General features: G+C 38.6%; 1 protein-coding gene across 3 annotated transcripts in view; it reads right to left on the bottom strand.

The window, feature by feature from the left end:
* Positions 1 to 21,406, bottom strand: part of mtcl2 (microtubule crosslinking factor 2) — a 173,556-nt gene that overhangs the window by 71,771 nt on the left and 80,379 nt on the right. For all 3 annotated transcript variants that reach the window (XR_012100889.1, XR_012100888.1, XM_073061885.1), the window contains exon 7: positions 57 to 182. Coding sequence is in view for 1 of the 3 variants with exons in the window: in XM_073061885.1 (XP_072917986.1) it covers positions 57 to 182 (126 nt within the window). In the remaining 2 variants the exon portion in view is untranslated. The remainder of the gene's footprint in view (positions 1 to 56; positions 183 to 21,406) is intronic.

Raw genomic sequence — 21,406 nt, 5'->3', positions numbered from 1 at the left:
CCTTATAAATCAAAAATTCTATCACACACAGTTCAAGGAGCTCTTCTCAAACTGACCTGTGACATTTTCTGTTGAAATCTTTCTGCATCCTCATTCCGAAGCTCCCTTTCCTGAGCAAGCTGCTCCTGCAGTCCTCGGATGGTTTCCTTAGCTTCAGATAGATCAAGCTGGAGTTCTTTGACCTAGTTAAATAAGTAATCGAGGTGAGTGAGTATGGTTGCAGAGGATTTTTTTTCCAATAGTCTTCCTTTATCTCTCCAAATATATGACACTGTCACTTCTTCTAGCAGACTAGGCAGGCTGATGTTAGCCACAATATTGTCACAGGCACTGCACAGGTTCTGAGATTATAAAAATGGAATTGCTTGCGCTGAGGTAACTTTCCCATTTAATGACCAGCTGAAAACCAATGCTCCTGCAGCAAAGGTAGATAAAAAAAAATTCCATGTGAGCCTATACACATTCAGTGTGATGAAAAATGCAGAACAAAATGCACTTAATCCCCTGCAAAAGGTCATGAAATGGCACTTCTGCTACAAGCTCATTTCTTTGATTTTTGCTTCAAAGTGTTAATTTTTATTCAGTTTTGATTCTGATCTACTCTTTAATGCATGAAGAGTATATTGATGGTTCTGGGCCTGTACTCACTGGAGTTTAGATAAATGAGGGGAGGATCTCATTGAAACCTATTGACTATTGAAAGGGTTAGGTAGAGTGGATGTGGGGAGGAGGGAATAGAGTGTGTGTGTGGGGGGGGGGGGGGAATTTTCCAAGCACTGAGGACACAGCCTTAAAATTCAAGGACATCCATTTAAAATATAGATGAGAAGGAATTTCTTCAGCCAGAGGGTGGTGCATCTGTGGAATTCATTGCCACAGGCTAAGTGATTGGATATATTTAAAGGGAGGTTGAAAAGTTCTTACTAATCAGCCCAAGGTTACAGGGAGAAGGCAGAAGAATGGGGTTGATGGAATGGGGAAGTTGACTTGATTGGTCTGTGTTCTTTTTGCTTCTATTCATTTCTTCGAGCTGCATTTCTGCAATGATTATTTAAATCTCTCAGCTTTTCTTCCTGACAGCATCTGTTAGTGGGGTGTAATGGGGATTTGAGGACAGATGAGAGCAGGTCTGATTACACATAAGTGCAATTCAATACTTTATGGAGTACAGTTGCAACATAGTCAGGCGCTTGACAGCATCAAGGACAGAGATATATCGGGGTATGTATTATCTACATATGAAGTGAAGCAACCAGCCAAGTGTATTGTGACATTATCTGTTTTATAACTGCAAAACACAACAACAGTAGCATTATGGAAATGCCATTACACTCAAGTTACTTTCCAATTGCTCTGTGCCACAATTCCCACATTATTTATGGGCCAATGTCTGTAATTCACAACCAGTGCCATCATCACCTAGAACTACAAGAGCAGCATTGAGAGCATCCTGACCAGCTGCATCACTATCTGGTAAAGGGCGGGGGGGTGGTTGGAGTTGTAATGCATCTAACTGCAAGACCCTGCAAAAAGACAGTGAGGACTGTTGAGGATTATCAGGGTCCCTCTTCCGCCCATCTGAGATATTTATCTGGAACGCTGCATATGCAGGGCCCTTAGCATTGTCAAGAATCCCGATGAGCCATCCCTCAGTTTTACTAATCCCCTAACATTAGGCAGGAGGTTCTGCAGCATTAGGACTAGGATGGTTAGGACAGGAAACAGCTTCTTCCTCCAGGCCATGAGACTACTGATTTCCTGGCTGCCATCCAGGTCTCATCACATATGAAGCGCCACTGTCATTATACTGTTTACTTTTCAACCTCTGTCATAAATGGCAAATGTCAATCTTCTGGAATATATTTTATCATTTGTTAACTTATTTGTGGTAACATTGCTTATGTGTTGTGTGAAAGTTACACGTGCTGTTTTGGGCTGGAGGAATGATGTTTCGTTTGGTGGATTGAAGGACAGAATTAATCATTGTATATGACTGAATGACAATACATCTGAATTGCTCATGGGGATGCCTCCTTATTACCACTTGAGACATTAAATCTGGGTACACGTAACATGATTACAGACACAAGAGAGACTGCAGATGCTGCAAATCTGGAGCGACACACAAAATGCTGGAGGAACTCTGCGTGGAGGGAAACAAACCATCGACATTCTGGGCTGAGAACCTTCATCAGGACTGGAAAGAAAAAAAAGGCAGAATAAGAGCCTCGGGGAGTGAGAATGATAGGTGAATGTAGGTGACAAAGGGAAGTAAGAAGGTGGGGAGGAAGGGTGGAAACAGAGTGAGAAGCTAAGAGGTGAAATGTGGAAGAGACAAAATGCTGAAGAAAATGTAATCTGATAGGACAACAGACCATGGGAATAAGGAGAAGGAGGTGGGGAACAAAAAGTAGGAAGGTGTGGGTGATGGGCAGGTCATGAGGATGGGAAAGGAGAAAGAGAAGAGGTGAAGGGACAAGAGGAATGAGGGTAAACAACAGTGGGTGGGTGGGAAGGGGGGGAGAGACAGAGGGAAGAAATTACCAAGTTGGATAAATCTATGTTGATGTAATCAGGTTGGAGACTACTAAGGCAGAATCTTGAGCTGTTGCTGTTCCTTGGATATGTGTCTGACCTCACCTTAGCTGTAGAGGAGGCTGTGCACAGAAATGTCAGTTGGGAATGGGAAGTGGAATTAAGTTGGCTGGCCAGTGGGAGATTACGGCTGTAATGGCAGACAGAGCAAATGGGCTCAACGAGATGATCCCCCAATTTCCATTGGGTCTCACTGATGTCGAGGAGGCCATGCAAGATGATAATGTTTCAGTTACTCTGCTTCAGCAGGGATTTGTGGTAAATGCTACGGTGGAGCTCCGGTCCTAATGCAGGGGACAAACCGGAATTTGAGCAATTAATAAGGCCAGGCCAAATTGACTGAAAGGTCAGGGTGTTGGGAGCAGAGGCGAGGATCAGGGCCAGTTCTGCTCCTGATGTTTTTTTCTTTTCTTTTTCAATCTTTTTATTATTATCAACATGATAAGATTAGTACATAGATAATGGGATTACAAACTTACAAAATTAAAATGAACATAAAAGGATACATAAGCAATAAGTACATTATAGTTGTCTTCCCAAATCATGAATGATACAAATATCATATAAACGAGACAAAAAAACTAAGTAATTCATGTTGAAAAAAAACAGAAGAGAAAAAGAAAACAAAATATTAATACCCTAAGAAAAACTAAACTATTAAGAAAAAGAGAAATTTTTTTTTAAAAATGTGCTGTTTATAGTATCTATAAAAAAAATTACAAAATCATCAGTGTCCCCAACTCCGATCCTCTCAACATATATATATAATCAAAACCGGAAAAACAAATAGGATTGGAACAGGGTCAAATTATATCATGTGAAAATATTGAATAAAGGCCTCCAAATCTTTAACAGAAGGGTCATATATGACACTTCTAATTTTCTCCAAATTTAGACATAACATAGTTTGAGAAAACCAATGAAATACGGTAGGGGGGGATTAATTTCTTTCCAATTCAACAAAATAGATCTTCTAGCCATTAATGTAAGAAATGCAATCATCCGACAAGCAGAAGAAGATAAATGGATTGACCCCGTCATTGGTAAACCAAAGATTGCAGTAATAGGATGTGGTTGTAAATCAATGTTCAATACCGTAGAAATAATATCAAAAATGTCTTTCCAATATTTTTTCAAAAGCGGACATGACCAAAACATATGAGTTAAAGAAGCTATCTCAGAATGACATCTGTCACATATAGGATTTATATGGGAATAAAAACGAGCCAATTTATCCTTGGACATATGAGCCCTGTGCACAACTTTAAACTGTATCAATGAATGTTTAGCACATATAGAGGATAAATTAACTAATTAAAGAATTTTATCCCAATTCTCAATAGGGATAATAAAGTTAAGTTCTCTTTCCCAATCATTTTTAATCTTATAAAAGGCCTCTGAACGTATTTTCATAATTATATTGTAAACATTTGATATTACACCTTTCTGAAAAGGATTTAGTTCTAACAATTTCTCCAAAATACCCAAAGAATCAAGATTTGGAAAGGTAGGAAGTACAGTGTTTAAGAAATTCCTAATCTGTAAATATCCAAAAAAATGAGATCTGAGCAAATTATATTTATTAGATAATTGTTCAAAAGACATAAAACAATTATCCAAAAATAGATCAGAAAATTGTAGTATTCCTTTAGTCTTCCAAGCTGAATAAGCTTGGTCCATAATAGAAGGATGAAAAAAGAAATTGGATACAATAGGAATAGTTAAAACAAATTGATTCAACCCAAAAAATTTCCGAGATTGAAACCATATACGTAAAGTGTGTTTGACTATCGGATTGTCAATTCGTTTATGCAATTTAGAAAGAGCAAAGGGAAGAGAAGTCCCTAAAATAGAACCCAATGAAAATCCTTGTACAGATTTAGTTTCCAGAATTACCCAATGAGGGCTAGGAGATAAAACCCAATCCCTTAACCAATATTTCAAATATCGAATATTAATTGCCCAATAATAAAATCTAAAATTAGGCAATGCCAATCCACCTTCCTTCCCTGCCTTCTGTAAATATCTTTTACCTAATCTAGGATTTTTGTTCTGCCTTAAAATATGAGGAAATTTTTGAATCAACATTGTCAAAAAAGGATTTTGGAATAAAAATTGGTACCGCTTGAAATATATATAACTTGGGTAAAATAATCATCTTAATAGCATTAATCCGACCTATCAGAGATAAAGACAATGGTGACCATTTAGTGAACAAACATTTAATCTGATCAATTAAGGGTAAAAAAATTAACCTTGAATAACTCCTTATGATTTTGTGTAATTTTAATCCCTAAGTATATAAAAAAGTCATTAATTAATTTAAAAGGTAAATTTCCATAAATTGGAACTTGTCTATTTAAGGGGAACAATTCACTCTTATTAAGATTCAATTTATACCCGGAAAAATTACTAAACTGAACCAACAATGATATAACTGCAGGGATGGATTTCTCAGGATCAGAAAAATATAATAACAAGTCATCTGCGTATAATGATAACTTATGTATATCCATCCCACGAGTGATGCCAAAAATGTTAGGTGATTCTCTAATAGCAATTGCCACAGGTTCTATAGCAATATCAAATAATAATGGACTAAGAGGACAACCTTGCCTGGTACCCTGAAATAAACAAAAAAAGGGAGATCTTTGATTGTTAGTAAAAACCAAGGCTAGTGGAGTATGATATATCAATTTAATCCAGGATATAAATGTCGGACTAAAATTAAACTTCTCAAGCACAGTAAATAAATATGGCCATTCAACTCTATCAAATGCTTTCTCCGCATCTAATGAAATGACACATTCTGAGGTGCTGCGTGAAGGAGTATAAACAATGTTCAATAATCTCCTAATATTGAAAAAAGAATAGCGATTTTTAATAAAACCAGTTTGATCCTCCGAGATAATTTGAGGTAATACCTTTTCCAGCCTGGTCGCCAGTAACTCGGAAAAGATCTTGGAATCTACATTCAATAAGGATATTGGTCTATAGGATGCACAATCAGTAGGGTCTTTATCTTTTTTCAATATTAAAGAAATGGAAGCTCTATAAAAAGATTGTGGCAATTTACCTAGTCTAATTGCTTCTTTAAAAACCTTGCATAACCAAGGATAAAGAGTAGAGGAAAAACACTTTAAAAATTCCACTGTATACCCATCTGGACCTGGTGCTTTCCCAGAATTCATAGAGGAAATAACACCTTTAATTTCTGCATCCGTAATAAGAGTTTCTAATATTAAAAGTTCTTCTGATGATAATTTTGTAAAATTTAATTTTCCAAGAAAATCATGCATGATATTATGATCATGAGGAAATTCAGAATGATACAGAGAGGTATAAAAATCTTGAAAAGATTTATCTCATCATGGTCAACTGTCAGTTCACCATTCTGTTGACGAATCTTAATAATTTGACGTTTAACCGAAACATTTTTCAATTGGTTAGCTAACAGTTTACCCGATTTATCACTATGTATATAAAAATCAGTTCTGGTTTTCATTAATTGATTTTCAATTGAAGATGTAAGTAATAAACTGTGTTCCATTTGAAGCTCAACCCTTTGTTTGTAAAGCTCCTTACTAGGAGCAATCGAATATTTCTTGTCAATTTCTTTAATCTTATCAACCAATAAAAGAGTTTCCTTCTTAATACGTTTTCTCAAGCCAACAGAATAGGAGATAATCTGTCCATGTATATATGCTTTAAAAGTGTTCCAAAGTATTCCGCAGGAAATTTCATCCGTGAAATTAGTTGAAAAGAAGAAATCAATCTGTTCCTTCATAAATTTAATGAAATCCGGATCTTGCAGTAAGGTAGAATCAGATCACCATTGCTTAGTAGTAGAAGCTGTATCCATTAATTTAATAGAAAGTTTCATTGGAGCATGATCAGAGATGGCTATAATGTCATAATTACAACCAGTTACAGATGGAATAAAACTATAGTCAATAAAAAAGTCAGTTCTCGAGTAAGAATGATAAACATGTGAGAAAAATGAAAACTCTTTGTCCTTAGGATGCAGAAATCTCCAAATATCGAAAATTCCATTATCAGTCAAAAAAGAATTGATGAAGGTGGCCGACTTATTTGGTAAAGTCTGAATGGATATAGATCTATCCAGCAAAGGATTTAAACAACAGTTAAAGTCACCACCCATTATTAACATATATTCATTTAGATTAGGTAGAGAAGTAAATAAAGACTTAAAGAAATCAGGATAATCCACATTTGGAGCATAAACATTAACCATAGCAACCTTCTTATTAAAAAGTAACCCAGTAATTAACAAAAATCTACCACTTGGATCCGAAATAATGTCGTGTTGAACAAAAGCAATAGAGGAGTCAATAAAAATTGAAACGCCCTTTACTTTAGCATTCGCATTCGAATTCGAATGGTACTGTTGACCCTTCCAAAACCTAAAAAAAACATTGATTGTCCTCTTTCCTCACATGAGTTTCTTCTACAAAAATAATATGCGCATTCAGTCTTTGGAATACTTTAAAAATCTTTTTCCATTTAATCGGATGGTTTAAGCCATTAGTATTCCAAGAAACAAAATTAATGGTCTGAGCCATATTTCTAAAATCAAGCCTTTGGTATATAAAGAGTTAACCAAAGTATGAACTCATGCACCCGGAAGAGGAACAAAAATAAGGGCAGGACCCGGAAATGACGACACGGCGGACATTTTAGTAGTTTAAAATCAGCCCAAATGAAAAAACTAGAAAAACTAATAAAAAGAGCAATAAAATTAAAAGGGAACCCCCCCCCCGCCCACCAGCCACAGAAAAGAGACCCTCCTGAGCCTGAAAAAGGCCAGGAAAAAAAGAAATTGTGAGACTAAATCTACCCCCATGTCTCCAGAAGGCGACTCCAGATATATAAAGGAGAAAAAAAAAGATCCACCCAAAATCCTAAAAAGTAATTAACACTATACTAAAACAGACTTCTTAATATAATTGGTAGTAAAAAAAAACCAAGAAGAATATAAACACTGGTAACTTATAAATCGGGTTAAAACCCAAACAAATAAAAGTTAGGATGTGATAAGAAAGGCATTATAGGAAGGAGACGACAAAAAAAATGGCGAAATTTAAAAAAAAGCAAGAAATATTTTAGAAAAGAAACCGCCATCTTAGTTACACAAAAAATGAAAAAGATATATATCAAAACGTTAAAAAAAATTCACCTTCAAAGCATTAATAATAATTACCAAAAATAAAATACAATGGTTAAAGTAAGTAAATTAAAAAGATTAGTACGTCGATAAGGAAAAACTTTAATTGGAACATAAAATGTAAAATAAACCTACACCAACAGGCAGAAACAAAATCTGGTTTTGGAAACAAAAACTATCTTGTAATGATCAAAACCATACATTTATTAGATGAGAATCCGAAACAGTAGGATAGTTCTCATCCAGAAAGCTTCGAGCATCAGATATAGAGAGAAAAACACGTCGTGGTGCATTCGAAGGCGAGATTCTAAGTTTCACAGGGTATAAAAGCGCTGGTTTTAGGTTTTTCTCATAACATTCGGACATCAAAGGTTTAAAAACGAGCCGTGCCTTCATTACTTCTGGGTTGAAATCCTCCACGAGCCGGAAGTGGAATTCTCTCAATTTAACCATCCCTAAACGCCCAGCCAAATGAATAAGGTGCTCTTTAACATGCACATAATGAAATCGAACAATTACAACTGGTGGTTTAGATGAAGAACTTGGTGATCGGTCCATAATTCTATGGGCACGATCAAGTAACGGAGGACTGTCTGGGAATACAGAAGGAAACGCATCCTTTAAAAGTTGAGCGAAATAATTCAAGGGGTCCCCTTGTTCAATACCTTCCGGGAGACCAAGTATGCGTAAGTTCTGTCTTCTAGACCGATTTTCAAAATCGACACTCTTGGCTTTAAGTATTTCCAACTGTTTAATCGCCAACGATAATTTCTGCTCCAGTTTCTCGATTTTCAAGTCTCGCTTCCGAGCGTCCTCTTGCAGAGTTGCGATTAAAGTTTGATGCTGTTTAACTTCATGATCAGTCTTACCCTGAGAATCCTGGAAAGCCTTTAAATCTGCTTTGAAAGTTTGTCATTGTTCTTCAAATTTTCATTCAAGAGCTCCAATATCGCATCATAAGTCAATTCAGTACGCTTAGGATCAGTCTTTTTTTTTCTTTCCATTGCCGTTAGAATCTTTCCCAGGGTCTCGCCCTTTAGATCTTAAAGCCATTTCAGTACTCATTTCTTCAAAATTCAGAGTACCCTCTTAAAGATAAGTCCAAAAAAGTGACGAGAATCTTCTGGTGTAGGTAAAAATAAGTTAAATAAGGGTGATCATAGGTTAAAAAAGTAAAGGTTATGGAGCGAATCTAAAACAGTGCTCACTCCATGAGCGTCTCCTGGTGACCTCTCCTGATGTTTTACCGCGCTCTCCTCAGCGGTGAAGCTGAGGCTGTGTTGTGCTCCGGCTGCTCCAGGCCTAGTGTCTGTGAGCTTTGTGGTGATTTGCTCCTTGGTGTGATGAATGGAGACTGAGGCTAGGGCCCTACTCCAGCTGCTCCAGGCTTCGGCTTTATGGACTCAGTTTTGTTCTGAATGCTGATGCTTGCTTTATTGTTTGCGTGATTTGTTTCTCTCTCTCTCTCTCTCTCTCTCTGCATTGGGTGCTGGTCTTTTCTTAAACAGGGTTCTTTCAGGTTTCCTGTTTTGTGGCTGCCTGTTAGCAGACAAATCTCAAGGTTGTATAATTTATACACACTTCGATAATAAATGTACTTTGAATCATTTGGTTAGACAGGGAGCCAATACATGGAAGAGAGGGTAAAGCTGGCAGGTTTATGAGAGTAATTAATTTTAAGATCTTCAACATAACTTATTTTTGGAAAACCCAAGATACACTCTGGATATTCACAGTTAGCTGATAAGGCTGCACTTCTGTATGGAATTTGCATATTCTTCCTGTGACCACGTGCATTTCTCTTTGGTTCAAGTTTAAGCTTAATTGTCATTCAACCATACAGGAGTAGGGGGGACGTCACGTGATGACGTAGGATCGAGACGCTGGAACCCAGCTCTCCCGTAAAAAGTTAATAAATTAATGTCTAAATGAAGAAAAGTTAGTCAGTATCTTCTAAAAGTTACTTATAAACTACTCCGGACTGTGTCAAGCAATGCCTCAAAGAAGGAAGATGAAGAAAACTAATACCAGGAAGATTACGCAAGTTGGAACAAGAGCGGGGCCCACGTCTGCCGAGGAACCCCGGTCTCAGGTACGTTGTGCCACCGGCGAGGCGGAACAAGAGACCGCGGCAACAATGGCCATTCCTGAAGGGAAGGGTCATCGTGAATTGCGCAAACCCGAAGGACGGAGCATGCGCAAACGGGAGCAACAAGAACTACAAAGCCCAGCTACCACTGCAACTGAAAGTGACAGTGAATCGGAGGGAGAGTCAAATGTCTCGGAAAGATCAGATGAAGAAGAAGCTAAAAGTCCTTCTAGAAATATAGAAAAGACTTTGAGGCAAATAATGCGTAAATTAGACACATTAAAAATAATTAAAAATAATCAAAAAAGACTCGAAAAAAAAATGACCAAAATGGAGATTATGCTTGATAAAATGACAAAGAGACAGGAAAAAATGGAAAAAAGAATTACGGACTTGGAAACTACAACGGAGGACATGGTTGAAAGAATGGACAAAATAGAAAATGAAAATGCTGCTTGGGCATCAGAAAGAAAACAATTTATGGAACAAATTGATAAGCTTGAAAATTTCAGTAGACGAAATAATATTAAAATTGTTGGACTTAAAGAAGATATAGAAGGAGAAGACCCAATAAATTTTTTTCAAAAATGGATCCCTGAAAAGTTGGAAATGGAAGGAGAAATTCCAATTGAGATCGAAAGGGCTCATAGATCCTTAAGGCCAAGACCTCGAGCTGATCAAAACCCACGATCAATTTTGATAAAATGTTTACGATACCAAGACAAAGAAAAGATCCTGAAGGCTGCTGCCCAAAGTGCCAAAAATAGAAACGGGCCATTGATGATAGCAGGAAAACCAGTCCTTTTTTACCCTGATATAAGTCACAACCTGTTGAAGAGGAAGAAGGAATTTAACCCAGTGAAAAAAGCCTTATGGGTAAAGGGTTACAAATTTACAATGCGTCATCCAGCAACACTGATAATTTTTTCGGAGGAAGGAAAAAAATTTTTTTCCCGATTATCGAAAAGCGGAGGAGTTTGTACAAGATCTTCCATCTATTCGCTATGAAGATAGACCCAACGAACAGAATTGATGGACATTTATGGATATTATAGAAAAGGGGAGCAAAATTTTAGAAATACTAAATGAGAATGGTATTTCTTTTTTTTTCTCTTCTTATACATATACGTTTTTGTGTTGCGGGGGGGCTGGGGAGCTTTGGATCGGTTACTGCGGGATTCACGTGTGTAATCATGGCGGTTGCCATGACCCGTACAGCAGAGGGGGGTAATGTTGTGTTATTTTTCCACAACATTAGTAGGGGGGCATTTTGTTTTTTTCTTTATATTTTAATTTTCTTCTATCTTTTAGCCTGGATGATTGGTGGGGACACACATAGCAACACGGAGATTTTTATAAAGATTTCCCAAGATACCATGAAAGTGGAAAGATTAGGTATTATCATAGATTGGAATAATATAATAAAAAAAAATAATGACTAATCTACTAAACTTTTTAAGTTTTAATGTTAATGGGCTTAATGGGCCAGTAAAAAGAAAAAGAATTTTAACATATATTAAAAAAATGAAAACAGATATAGCTTTTTTACAAGAAACTCATTTAACGGACACAGAACACCAGAAATTAAAAAGAGACTGGGTTGGAAATGTTATTGCAGCTTCATTTAATTCAAAGGCGAGAGGAGTTGCAATTTTGGTTAACAAAAATCTACCAATTAAAATACAAAACATATTAATTGATTCGGCGGGGAGATATCTAATTATACACTGTCAAATTTTTTCAGAACTATGGACCCTTATGAACATTTATGCACCAAATGAAAATGATGTAAAATTCATACAGGAGGTCTTTTTGAATTTGGCCAACGCACATGATAAAATATTAATAGGTGGAGATTTTAATTTTTGTCTAGATCCAGCTTTAGATAGATCAACAAAGGTTGTTACAAAATCAAAAGCAGTAAAATCAACTCTATCATTGATGAAAGACTTAAATCTGATTGATATATGGAGAAGAATTAATCCAAAAGAAAGAGATTATTCATTTTATTCAAATAGACATAAAACATACTCAAGGATAGACTTTTTCCTATTATCAACAAATATTCAAGATAGAGTGAAAAATGTGGAATATAAAGCAAGAATACTGTCAGATCATTCTCCTTTAATAATGACAATGATAATGACAGATAAAGAGGAATCAGTTTATAGGTGGAGATTTAATTCAATATTATTAAAACGTCAAGACTTTTGTGATTTTATGAAAAAACAGATTCAGTTCTTTTTAGATATAAATTCACATTCAGTTGATGATAAATTTATAGTGTGGGAAGCAATGAAGGCATACTTGAGAGGTCAGATAATAAGTTATACTTCTAAAATTAAGAAGGAATATATGATAGAAATAGATCAATTGGAAAAAGAGATTACGAAATTAGAAAAAGAATCCCAAAGAAATATGACAGAAGAAAAACGAAGACAACTCATTAACAAGAAGTTACAATATAATACGCTCCAAACATATCGAACGGAAAAAGCAATTATGAGAACTAAACAAAGATATTATGAACTAGGTGAAAGATCACATAAAGTTCTTGCATGGCAGCTAAAAACAGACCAGATTTCTAAAACAATAAATGCAATTCGAACAAGAGTAAATAAAATTACTTATAAACCTTTAGAAATTAATGAAGCTTTTAAGAATTTTTACTCTGAGTTGTACAAATCAGAATCACAAAATGACAATGTCAAGATAGAAAGGTTTCTATCACAAATAACTCTTCCAAAATTAAATACGGAAGAACAGAAGGGATTAGATATGCCTTTTACATTGAAAGAGGTCGAAGAAGCCCTAGGATCACTTCAAAGTAATAAATCGCCAGGAGAAGATGGTTTTCCGCCTGAATTCTATAAAAAGTTTAAAGATTTATTAATTCCTCCTCTTATGGAGTTAATACGCCAAGCGGAAAGAACGCATAAACTTCCAGAATCCTTTTCGACAGCCATTTTAATAGTATTGCCAAAAAAAGATAGAGATCCTTTAAAGCCATCATCATATAGACCGATTTCTTTATTAAATACTGATTATAAAATAATAGCAAAAATCTTATCTAATAGATTATCTAAATGCTTACCAAAATTAGTACATATGGATCAAACAGGATTTATTAAAAATAGACAATCAGCAGATAATGTAACTCGCTTATTTAGTATAATTCATTTAGCACAGAAGAGGGAGGAAATGAGCGTGGCAGTTGCTTTAGATGCAGAAAAAGCATTTGATAGATTGGAGTGGGATTTTTTATTTAAGGTATTGGAAAAATACGGATTAGGAGTATCCTTTATAAAATGGATTAAAACCTTAAATACTAATCCCAAAGCTAAAGTAGTGACAAATGGTCAAATTTCAACACCATTTCAGTTAACAAGGTCAACTAGGCAAGGTTGTCCATTATCACCTGCTTTATTTGTGTTGGCGATAGAGCCATTAGCTGAACTGATCAGAATGGACCCAGATATTAAGGGTTTTAGAGTTAACCAAGAAGAATACAAGATCAACTTATTTGCTGATGATGTTCTACTTTATCTAACAAACCCATTGCAATCGTTGCGTAAATTATCCTATAGATTAGAAGAATATGGGAAAGTATCAGGTTACAAAATAAATTGGGACAAAAGTGAAATTTTACCTCTTACTAAAGGAGACTATAATCAATGTCGATCAATAACCCAGTTTAGATGGCCGGCAAATGGTATAAAATATTTAGGTATAAAAGTCGATAATGATATAAAGAACATATACAAATTAAATTATTTACCACTATTGAAAAAAATTCAAGAAGATCTTGATAAATGGAGGGTATTACCAATAACATTAGTAGGTAGAGTAAATACCATAAAAATGAATATATTCCCTAGATTACAATACTTATTTCAATCACTACCAATACAATTACCCCAGAAGTTTTTTCAAGAGCTGAATAAATATGTGAGGAAGTTTCTTTGGAAAGGTAAGATGTCAAGAATATCGCTGGAAAAATTGACATGGAAATTTGAGCTAGGAGGGTTACAACTTCCAAATTTTAAGAATTATTATAAAGCAAATCAACTTAGATTTATTGCATCCTTTTTTGAGAAAGACAAACCGGCGTGGATCAGAATAGAACTAGATAAAATAGGAGAAAACATACCAGAAGACTTTATATATAAATGGGAATCTAAATGGATACGGGAAAAGAAAGAATCTCCTATATTAAAACATTTGATTGATTTATGGAATAAGATAAATGTTGACGATGAGACAAAGAAATCCTTATTAGCAAAGAGATCTTTAATCCAAAATAGACTTATTCCTTTTACAATGGATAATCAACTTTTATATAATTGGTTTCAAAAAGGGATTAGATATATAGGAGATTGTTTTGAAGGAGGTATATTAATGTCATTTGATCAATTAAAGAATAAATATAAAGTATCAAACAACACTCTTTTTTGTTACTTTCAACTAAGGGCTTATTTAAGAGAAAAGCTAGGTCAAACAATGTTACTACCGAAACCCAATGAAATAGAAACTTTAATTCAAAAAGGAAAGATTAAAAAATTTATCTCTTGTATGTATAATTTGATTCAAAAACAGGCAATTAAACAAGGAGTCCATAAGTCAAGACAAAAATGGGAAAGTGATTTGAATATCAAAATTGAAGAAAAAAACTGGTCAAGACTATGTCTTGAGAGTATGACAAATACAATAAACGTTCGATTAAGATTAGTGCAATACAATTTTTTACATCAACTATATATTACACCACAAAAAATAAACAAATTAAACCCAAATCTATCTGATCAGTGTTTTCGATGTAACCAAGAAATTGGTACTTTTTTACATTCTACTTGGTCTTGCTCCAAAATTCAACCTTTTTGGACAAATTTAAGAGTTTTACTGGAACAAATCATTGGAATACAACTTCCACACAACCCAACATTACTTTTACTAGGTAATATTGAAGGGATAAAACCGATATCCAGATTGAATAAATATCAGAAAGAATTTATAAAAATTGCATTGGCAGTAGCCAAAAAAGCTATTGCAGTGACTTGGAAATCGGATACATATCTAAGTATAGATCGTTGGAAGAACGAAATTTATGGCTGTATTCCACTTGAAAAAATCACTTACAATTTAAGAGATAAATATGAAACATTTTTGAAAATTTGGCGCCCTTATTTACAAAAGACAGGATTAAATATATAGATGCTCCGAAGATGAAATAATTGGTTACTTGGGGAAAGAAATAAATGCATACACCAAAGTTATTACGAACTCCGTGGAGCGTGTGGGGAGCTTCCAATATCCAGGCATTCCTTTTTTTTCTCTTTCTTTTTTTTTAGGGATGTTAGGGGGGAGGGGTTAAGGGGAGGGGGGCTGGGTAACATTTTTTTTTCTCATACACTTTTATTTTGTAACTATTTGAAAACAATAAAAAAAGTTTAAAAAAAAAAAAAAAACCATACAGGAGTACAGCCAAATGAAATAGTGTTACTCTGCGGCCAAGATGCAAACCACGGTACCAACGATCACACACAGCAGAGGGCACATATAAGATAGCAAGCACATATAATATAGTGAGAGCATCATAAAATATCAGTAAAGCATTCACACAGAAGAAATACAGTCCACGGCCCTGAGTTCATGAATGCTGCAGCAGTTTGCAGTGGTACACAATACAGCTTGTCTTCTGCTGAGTGAACACTAGGGTGCAGCACTGATTCCAGCATGGACACCGTACCACCCTGCCTCCGGTGAAACCCACCGACTATGACATCTCTCTCCTCAGTGGCTGTAAACAGGTTTGAGGCCCACTCCTCACTACAACCGAGGCCACGCCACTAAGTCAGTGAATCGGACTCGCGGCATCCCACACTAACAATCTCCAACAGGGTCTTGCGATCACAGGAAAAGCGACTGAGATAATCAATTGCTGTTAGACTGCATGCTGCCGTCGTCCACCGGCTGCGCCATCCACACCAAGTTCAGCTCCTTCAGTTTCACCGCCAGCTAGCAACTCACTGATGGGGTAACCTGCAGTACTTTTAATGTGCAGCAGGGTCTCGCGATCGTAAAAGATATGTATAAAAATCCAATAGCATCTATGGTTGGCCCCGTAGGAGCCACAGCGACTGAACACTCCGCTATCCTACTGGAAGTATGATGCTCTGGCTCCTACTACATCGCAAAGGGGATCACTGTAAACTGCCCCGTGGTGTGAAGATGCAGGGTAAATCTAGGTGAGTTGATGGAATCGCGAGGAGAACAAAGAAGTAGGATTAGTACAGATGGACATTTCGAGGTCGGCAGGGACCGGTTCCATGCTGTACGACTCACACAGAATGATACAACTAACGTTTGTTGGAAGCTTATTTCGGGACAAGAAATCTATAAATACATGATTAATGATGCTTCAGTTTTCACTCAGGCATTTGTAAAATTTTCCTGTTGCACATACATATGGAATAACTGGATCACTGGAATGATTTGCTTGCAGCCTTCATCGTACAGTGAGCTGGTGACAGGAAGTACTTTGTGGCAAGTACACTTTACATGTTTATACACTGCGTTCTGGTTACTTCCAAAAAAATGGCAATGCACTAGGACGCAGCAGCTTCTATGGAGCCAGCCAAAGGTGTTAATGTCTTTTCTAAACTTATTTTTTTACAATGGACATTAAGACCTTTAAGTACTGCAGGTTACCCTGTCATTGAGTTGCCCATTGGTGGAGAAACTGAAGGAGCTGGACTTGGTGCAGATCGAGCTGCTCCCTGCGTCAGAGAGGCATCAGAGGAGCCAGTGCACGAAGGCGGAGTGCGGTCTAAGAGCTAGTTATCGTTTCACTTGTGATTGCAAGACTCCACTGGACATTGTTATTGTGGGATGCTGGTTCGATTTACTGGTTCCTTGGCAGATGGCTGGGGAGCGGCATGGCCTCAGTCATAGTGAGGAGTAAGTCTCAAGCCACTGTGTTGCCTGTTTACAGCCTCCCATGAGAGAGGCGGAGTCGGTATGCTCCAGGGTGTGGCGTCCATGCTGGAGTTAGTGCTGTACTCCAGTGTTCGCTTGGCAGAAGACAAGCTGTATTGTGTACAACTGCCAAACTGCTGCAACGTTCACGGACTCAGACGCCCGGACTATGTTTTTTATGTGTGTCACTATAATTTATGTTATCTTATATGTGCTATATGTGCCTTGTGTTGCTTGTGCCTGTTAGTACGGTGCTCTACATCTTGGCCCTGGAGTAATGTTGTATCGTTTGACTGTATTTAATGGTATTCATGTATGGTTGAATGCCAATTAAACTTGAATTTGAACTTGAATCATGATGGTGGTTCACCACCTGTGAACAAGGCTGTGAACAAGATCCTCATTTGCTCCCCAAGGCTGCGGATGTTAGGGGACCATATTCTCCAGTCTCTTTGTAAACCTTTTTCTCTGCCCCAGTTCTAGCATCTCAGGAGTTGCATCTAAAAATGGCCCAGTCCTTTTCATTTTGTTTGTGAAACTGAATGAAATACCAAGATTTGCTGCAACAGACTTTGTAGCTGCTGAGATGAAAATAATGCACCTTTAGGACTATCTGACAAACAGGAAACGTTGTTGCTCAAGATTCCAAGTTCAGCATCAGTTTACACAGGGAAATTGTGCGTGCTTATTTAAAAATGTCAGAGGTTTGTGCAAAATCAGCCAGTGGGCGAGTACAAATGTCAATGAGGTCCAATAGGCTACAGGCCTGGACTGAAAAATCTTTTCTCATGTGTAGGCCCAGCAACCATCATGTGTCACACCTCCTTAAAGGTGAATGGGTAGGGTTCACTGTTTGCTGGCAGGTCTTTCAGCCTTTTCTCCAAATATCCACTTTGTCTTCACTCAACAATGAGTGGAACTCCAACATAATCCTCAGGAGAGCCTATATAATAAAGTGCAAGTGAGAACTTTATACTTTCTCCTGGAGCAGTTAGGTGGACTACAATTGCCTTTGGACAGTAGATGTAACTGGGATATATGAAGTCTGAATGGCATAGATTCTGACAACCCCGACAGCTGAGGGCCATTCTCTATATACTCCCATCATAAATGTGTAACTGAACAATGTCAGAAAATGAAACATACCTTTTGATAGCTTTCATTAAACTACAATTACAAAATTCTGCATTTCCTTTTCTTTTCTAGCATCGTCATCCAACAACCCCTTGAGTTCTTAATGAAGGCCCTTAATGTCTTGTTCGCCTTGTACAAGACAGGCATTCCACGATCCATGTGTGGGGCACTGAGTCACAGTCAATCCAGGCTGTGCGCTTTGGTTGGTTTGCCTGGTCTTGGAGACTCACACGACTGCTTTGTTCACCAGTGGCTGGTACTTGGAGCCAATAGTACAAGTGACCACCAGATGTGGAATATACCAGGGTGATGCACTATCCCACCGCTGTTCTGCATTGGCTTGAATCCCCTCAGCCAGATCATCTCAGAGAGTGGACATGGGTAGAGGGTCAAGAGTGGACTGATCATCAGCCACCTCCTGTACATGGATGACAGCAGGCTGTATGCCAGAAATGAAAGAGACATGGACTCACTAATCCACCTGACAAGGGTGTACAGCAAAGGGATTGGGATGTCATTTGGACTGGAAAAATGCAGCCGGATCGTAGTGAAAACAGCCAAACTCATTAAGATGGAAGGAGTAGAGTTACCTGAAGGTCATATACCAGATGTGCAGGACAGCTACAAATACCTGGTGCATGGAAGCCACAATAAGGACACAAGGAAGACTACAAAATCCAAGTACCTCTAAAGAATGAGAAAGGTCCTAAACAGCCAGCTGAATGGGAAGAACAAGATCAAAGCCATTAATACATTTGCCCTACCAGTCATCTAATACCCAGCCGCAATAGTGTGCTGGCCAAGGAATGAACTGGAAGCCATTGACATCAAGACGCAGAACTACTAACTATACATGAGGATTCCATCCAAAGTCCAATGTTGAGAGACTGTACACCACATAAAGGAGGACTTGGAAGTGTCAAGGCCACAGTCCTGGAAGAAATGCGAAGCATCCATGAGTACCTCAGGAAGACATCCCTTAAGGACGACCTGCTAGGAGAATACCGCAGACAGCAGGCAGGGGATATGGAAATGGAATTTCGTGAAGCAGAGCCAGAGGACCAGAGGCCATGGCAGGACAAGCCACTGCACGGGATGTACCACTGCGAGATGTCAGAGGTGGCTGACATGAGAAAGTCCTACCAATGGCCGGAAATGACAGGGCTGGAACAGCACAGAGGCGCTGCTCATGGCTGCACAAGGACAGGTGCTGGGCACAGAAGCAGGGGGGTTATCTCACCAGGCAAGACCCAAGGTGCAGGCTATGCAAGAAATCCACTGAAACCATGCTGCGCTGAGTAGCAGGGTGCAAGACCCAGGCAGGGACAGCATACACTGAACGGCACAACCAGGTTGCAGGAATTATGTACAGGAACATCTGCGCAGAGTAGCAGGATGCAAGACCCAGGCAGGGACAGCATACACTGAACGGCACAATCAGGTTGCAGGAATTATGTACAGGAACATCTGCGCTGAGTAGCAGGGTGCAAGACCCAGGCAGGGACAGCATACACAGAACGGCACAACCAGGTTGCAGGAATTATGTACAGGAACATCTGCGCAGAGTAACAGGGTGCAAGACCCAGGCAGGGACAGCATACACAGAACGGCACAACCAGGTTGCAGGAATTATGTACAGGAACATCTGCGCAGAGTAACAGGGTGCAAGACCCAGGCAGGGACAGCATACACAGAACGGCACAACCAGGTTGCAGGAATTATGTACAGGAACATCTGCGCAGAGTAACAGGGTGCAAGACCCAGGCAGGGACAGCATACACAGAACGGCACAACCAGGTTGCAGGAATTATGTACAGGAACATCTGCGCAGAGTAACAGGGTGCAAGACCCAGGCAGGGACAGCATACACAGAACGGCACAACCAGGTTGCAGGAATTATGTACAGGAACATCTGCGCAGAGTAACAGGGTGCAAGACCCAGGCAGGGACAGCATACACAGAACGGCACAACCAGGTTGCAGGAATTATGTACAGGAACATCTGCGCAGAGTAACAGGGTGCAAGACCCAGGCAGGGACAGCATACACAGAACGGCACAACCAGGTTGCAGGAATTATGTACAGGAACATCTGCGCAGAGTAACAGGGTGCAAGACCCAGGCAGGGACAGCATACACAGAACGGCACAACCAGGTTGCAGGAATTATGTACAGGAACATCTGCGCAGAGTAACAGGGTGCAAGACCCAGGCAGGGACAGCATACACAGAACGGCACAACCAGGTTGCAGGAATTATGTACAGGAACATCTGCGCAGAGTAACAGGGTGCAAGACCCAGGCAGGGACAGCATACACAGAACGGCACAACCCGGTTGCAGGAATTATGTACAGGAACATCTGCGCAGAGTAACAGGGTGCAAGACCCAGGCAGGGACAGCATACACAGAACAGCACAACTAGGTTGCAGGAATTATGTACAGGAACATCTGCGCAGAGTAACAGGGTGCAAGACCCAGGCAGGGACAGCATACACAGAACGGCACAACCAGGTTGCAGGAATTATGTACAGGAACATCTGCGCTGAGTATGAAATGGACATTCCCAAATCCAAATGGCAAACACCTGAAAAGGTAGTGGAGAATGACAGAGCTGAGATCCGGTGGGACTTCCAGATACAGACTGATAAAGCAGGTACCAACCAGACATAGTGGTATTGGACAAGGAACAGAAGGAAGCAATAGTAATAGATGTGGGAACCCTGTATGACAATCACATCAGGAAGAAAGAATATGAGAAGCTGGAGAAATTCCAGGGCTTGAAAGAACAGATAGAAAGGATGAGAAAGGTTAAAACCAGAGTTATTCTGGTGGTGATAGGAGCACTTGGAGCTGTGACACCTGGACTGGGAGAATGGCTCCAACAAATCCCAGGAACAACACCTGAGTCTTGCTCCAGAAGACAGCACGACTAGGGAACAGGAAGGATATACTGCGCTGAACCCTCAAGCTCCCAGGCCTCTGGTAGAGGACCTGAGATTGAGGGCAAAATACACATACACACTACCCATAAAGGGTGAGAAAAAAAATGTATTATATACAAAATAGTTAAATTAAATAAGTAGAGCAAAAATATAAATTAAAAATTATAAGATAGTGTTCATGGGTTCAATGTCCATTTAGAAATCAAATGGCAGAGGTTAAGAAGTCATTCCTGAATCATTGAGTGTGTGCCTTCAAGCTTCTGTACTTCCTTCCTGATGGCAGCAATGACAACAAGGCATGACCTAGGTGATGGAGGTCCTTGATGATGAATGCTGGCTTTTTGAGGCTGTCCTGGATACTATGGAGGCTAGTGCCCATGATGGAGCTGACTTGAGTTTACAATGCTCTGCAGCTTATTTTGATCCTGTGCCGTAGCAACCCCACCCTCCACCCCCATTCCAGGCGGTGATGCAACCAGTTAAAACAC

The sequence above is a fragment of the Hemitrygon akajei genome, chromosome 11 (assembly GCF_048418815.1).
Source record: "Hemitrygon akajei chromosome 11, sHemAka1.3, whole genome shotgun sequence".
Classification (NCBI taxonomy): Eukaryota; Metazoa; Chordata; class Chondrichthyes; order Myliobatiformes; family Dasyatidae; genus Hemitrygon; species Hemitrygon akajei.
This window is presented reverse-complemented; position numbering and strand designations above follow the sequence as displayed.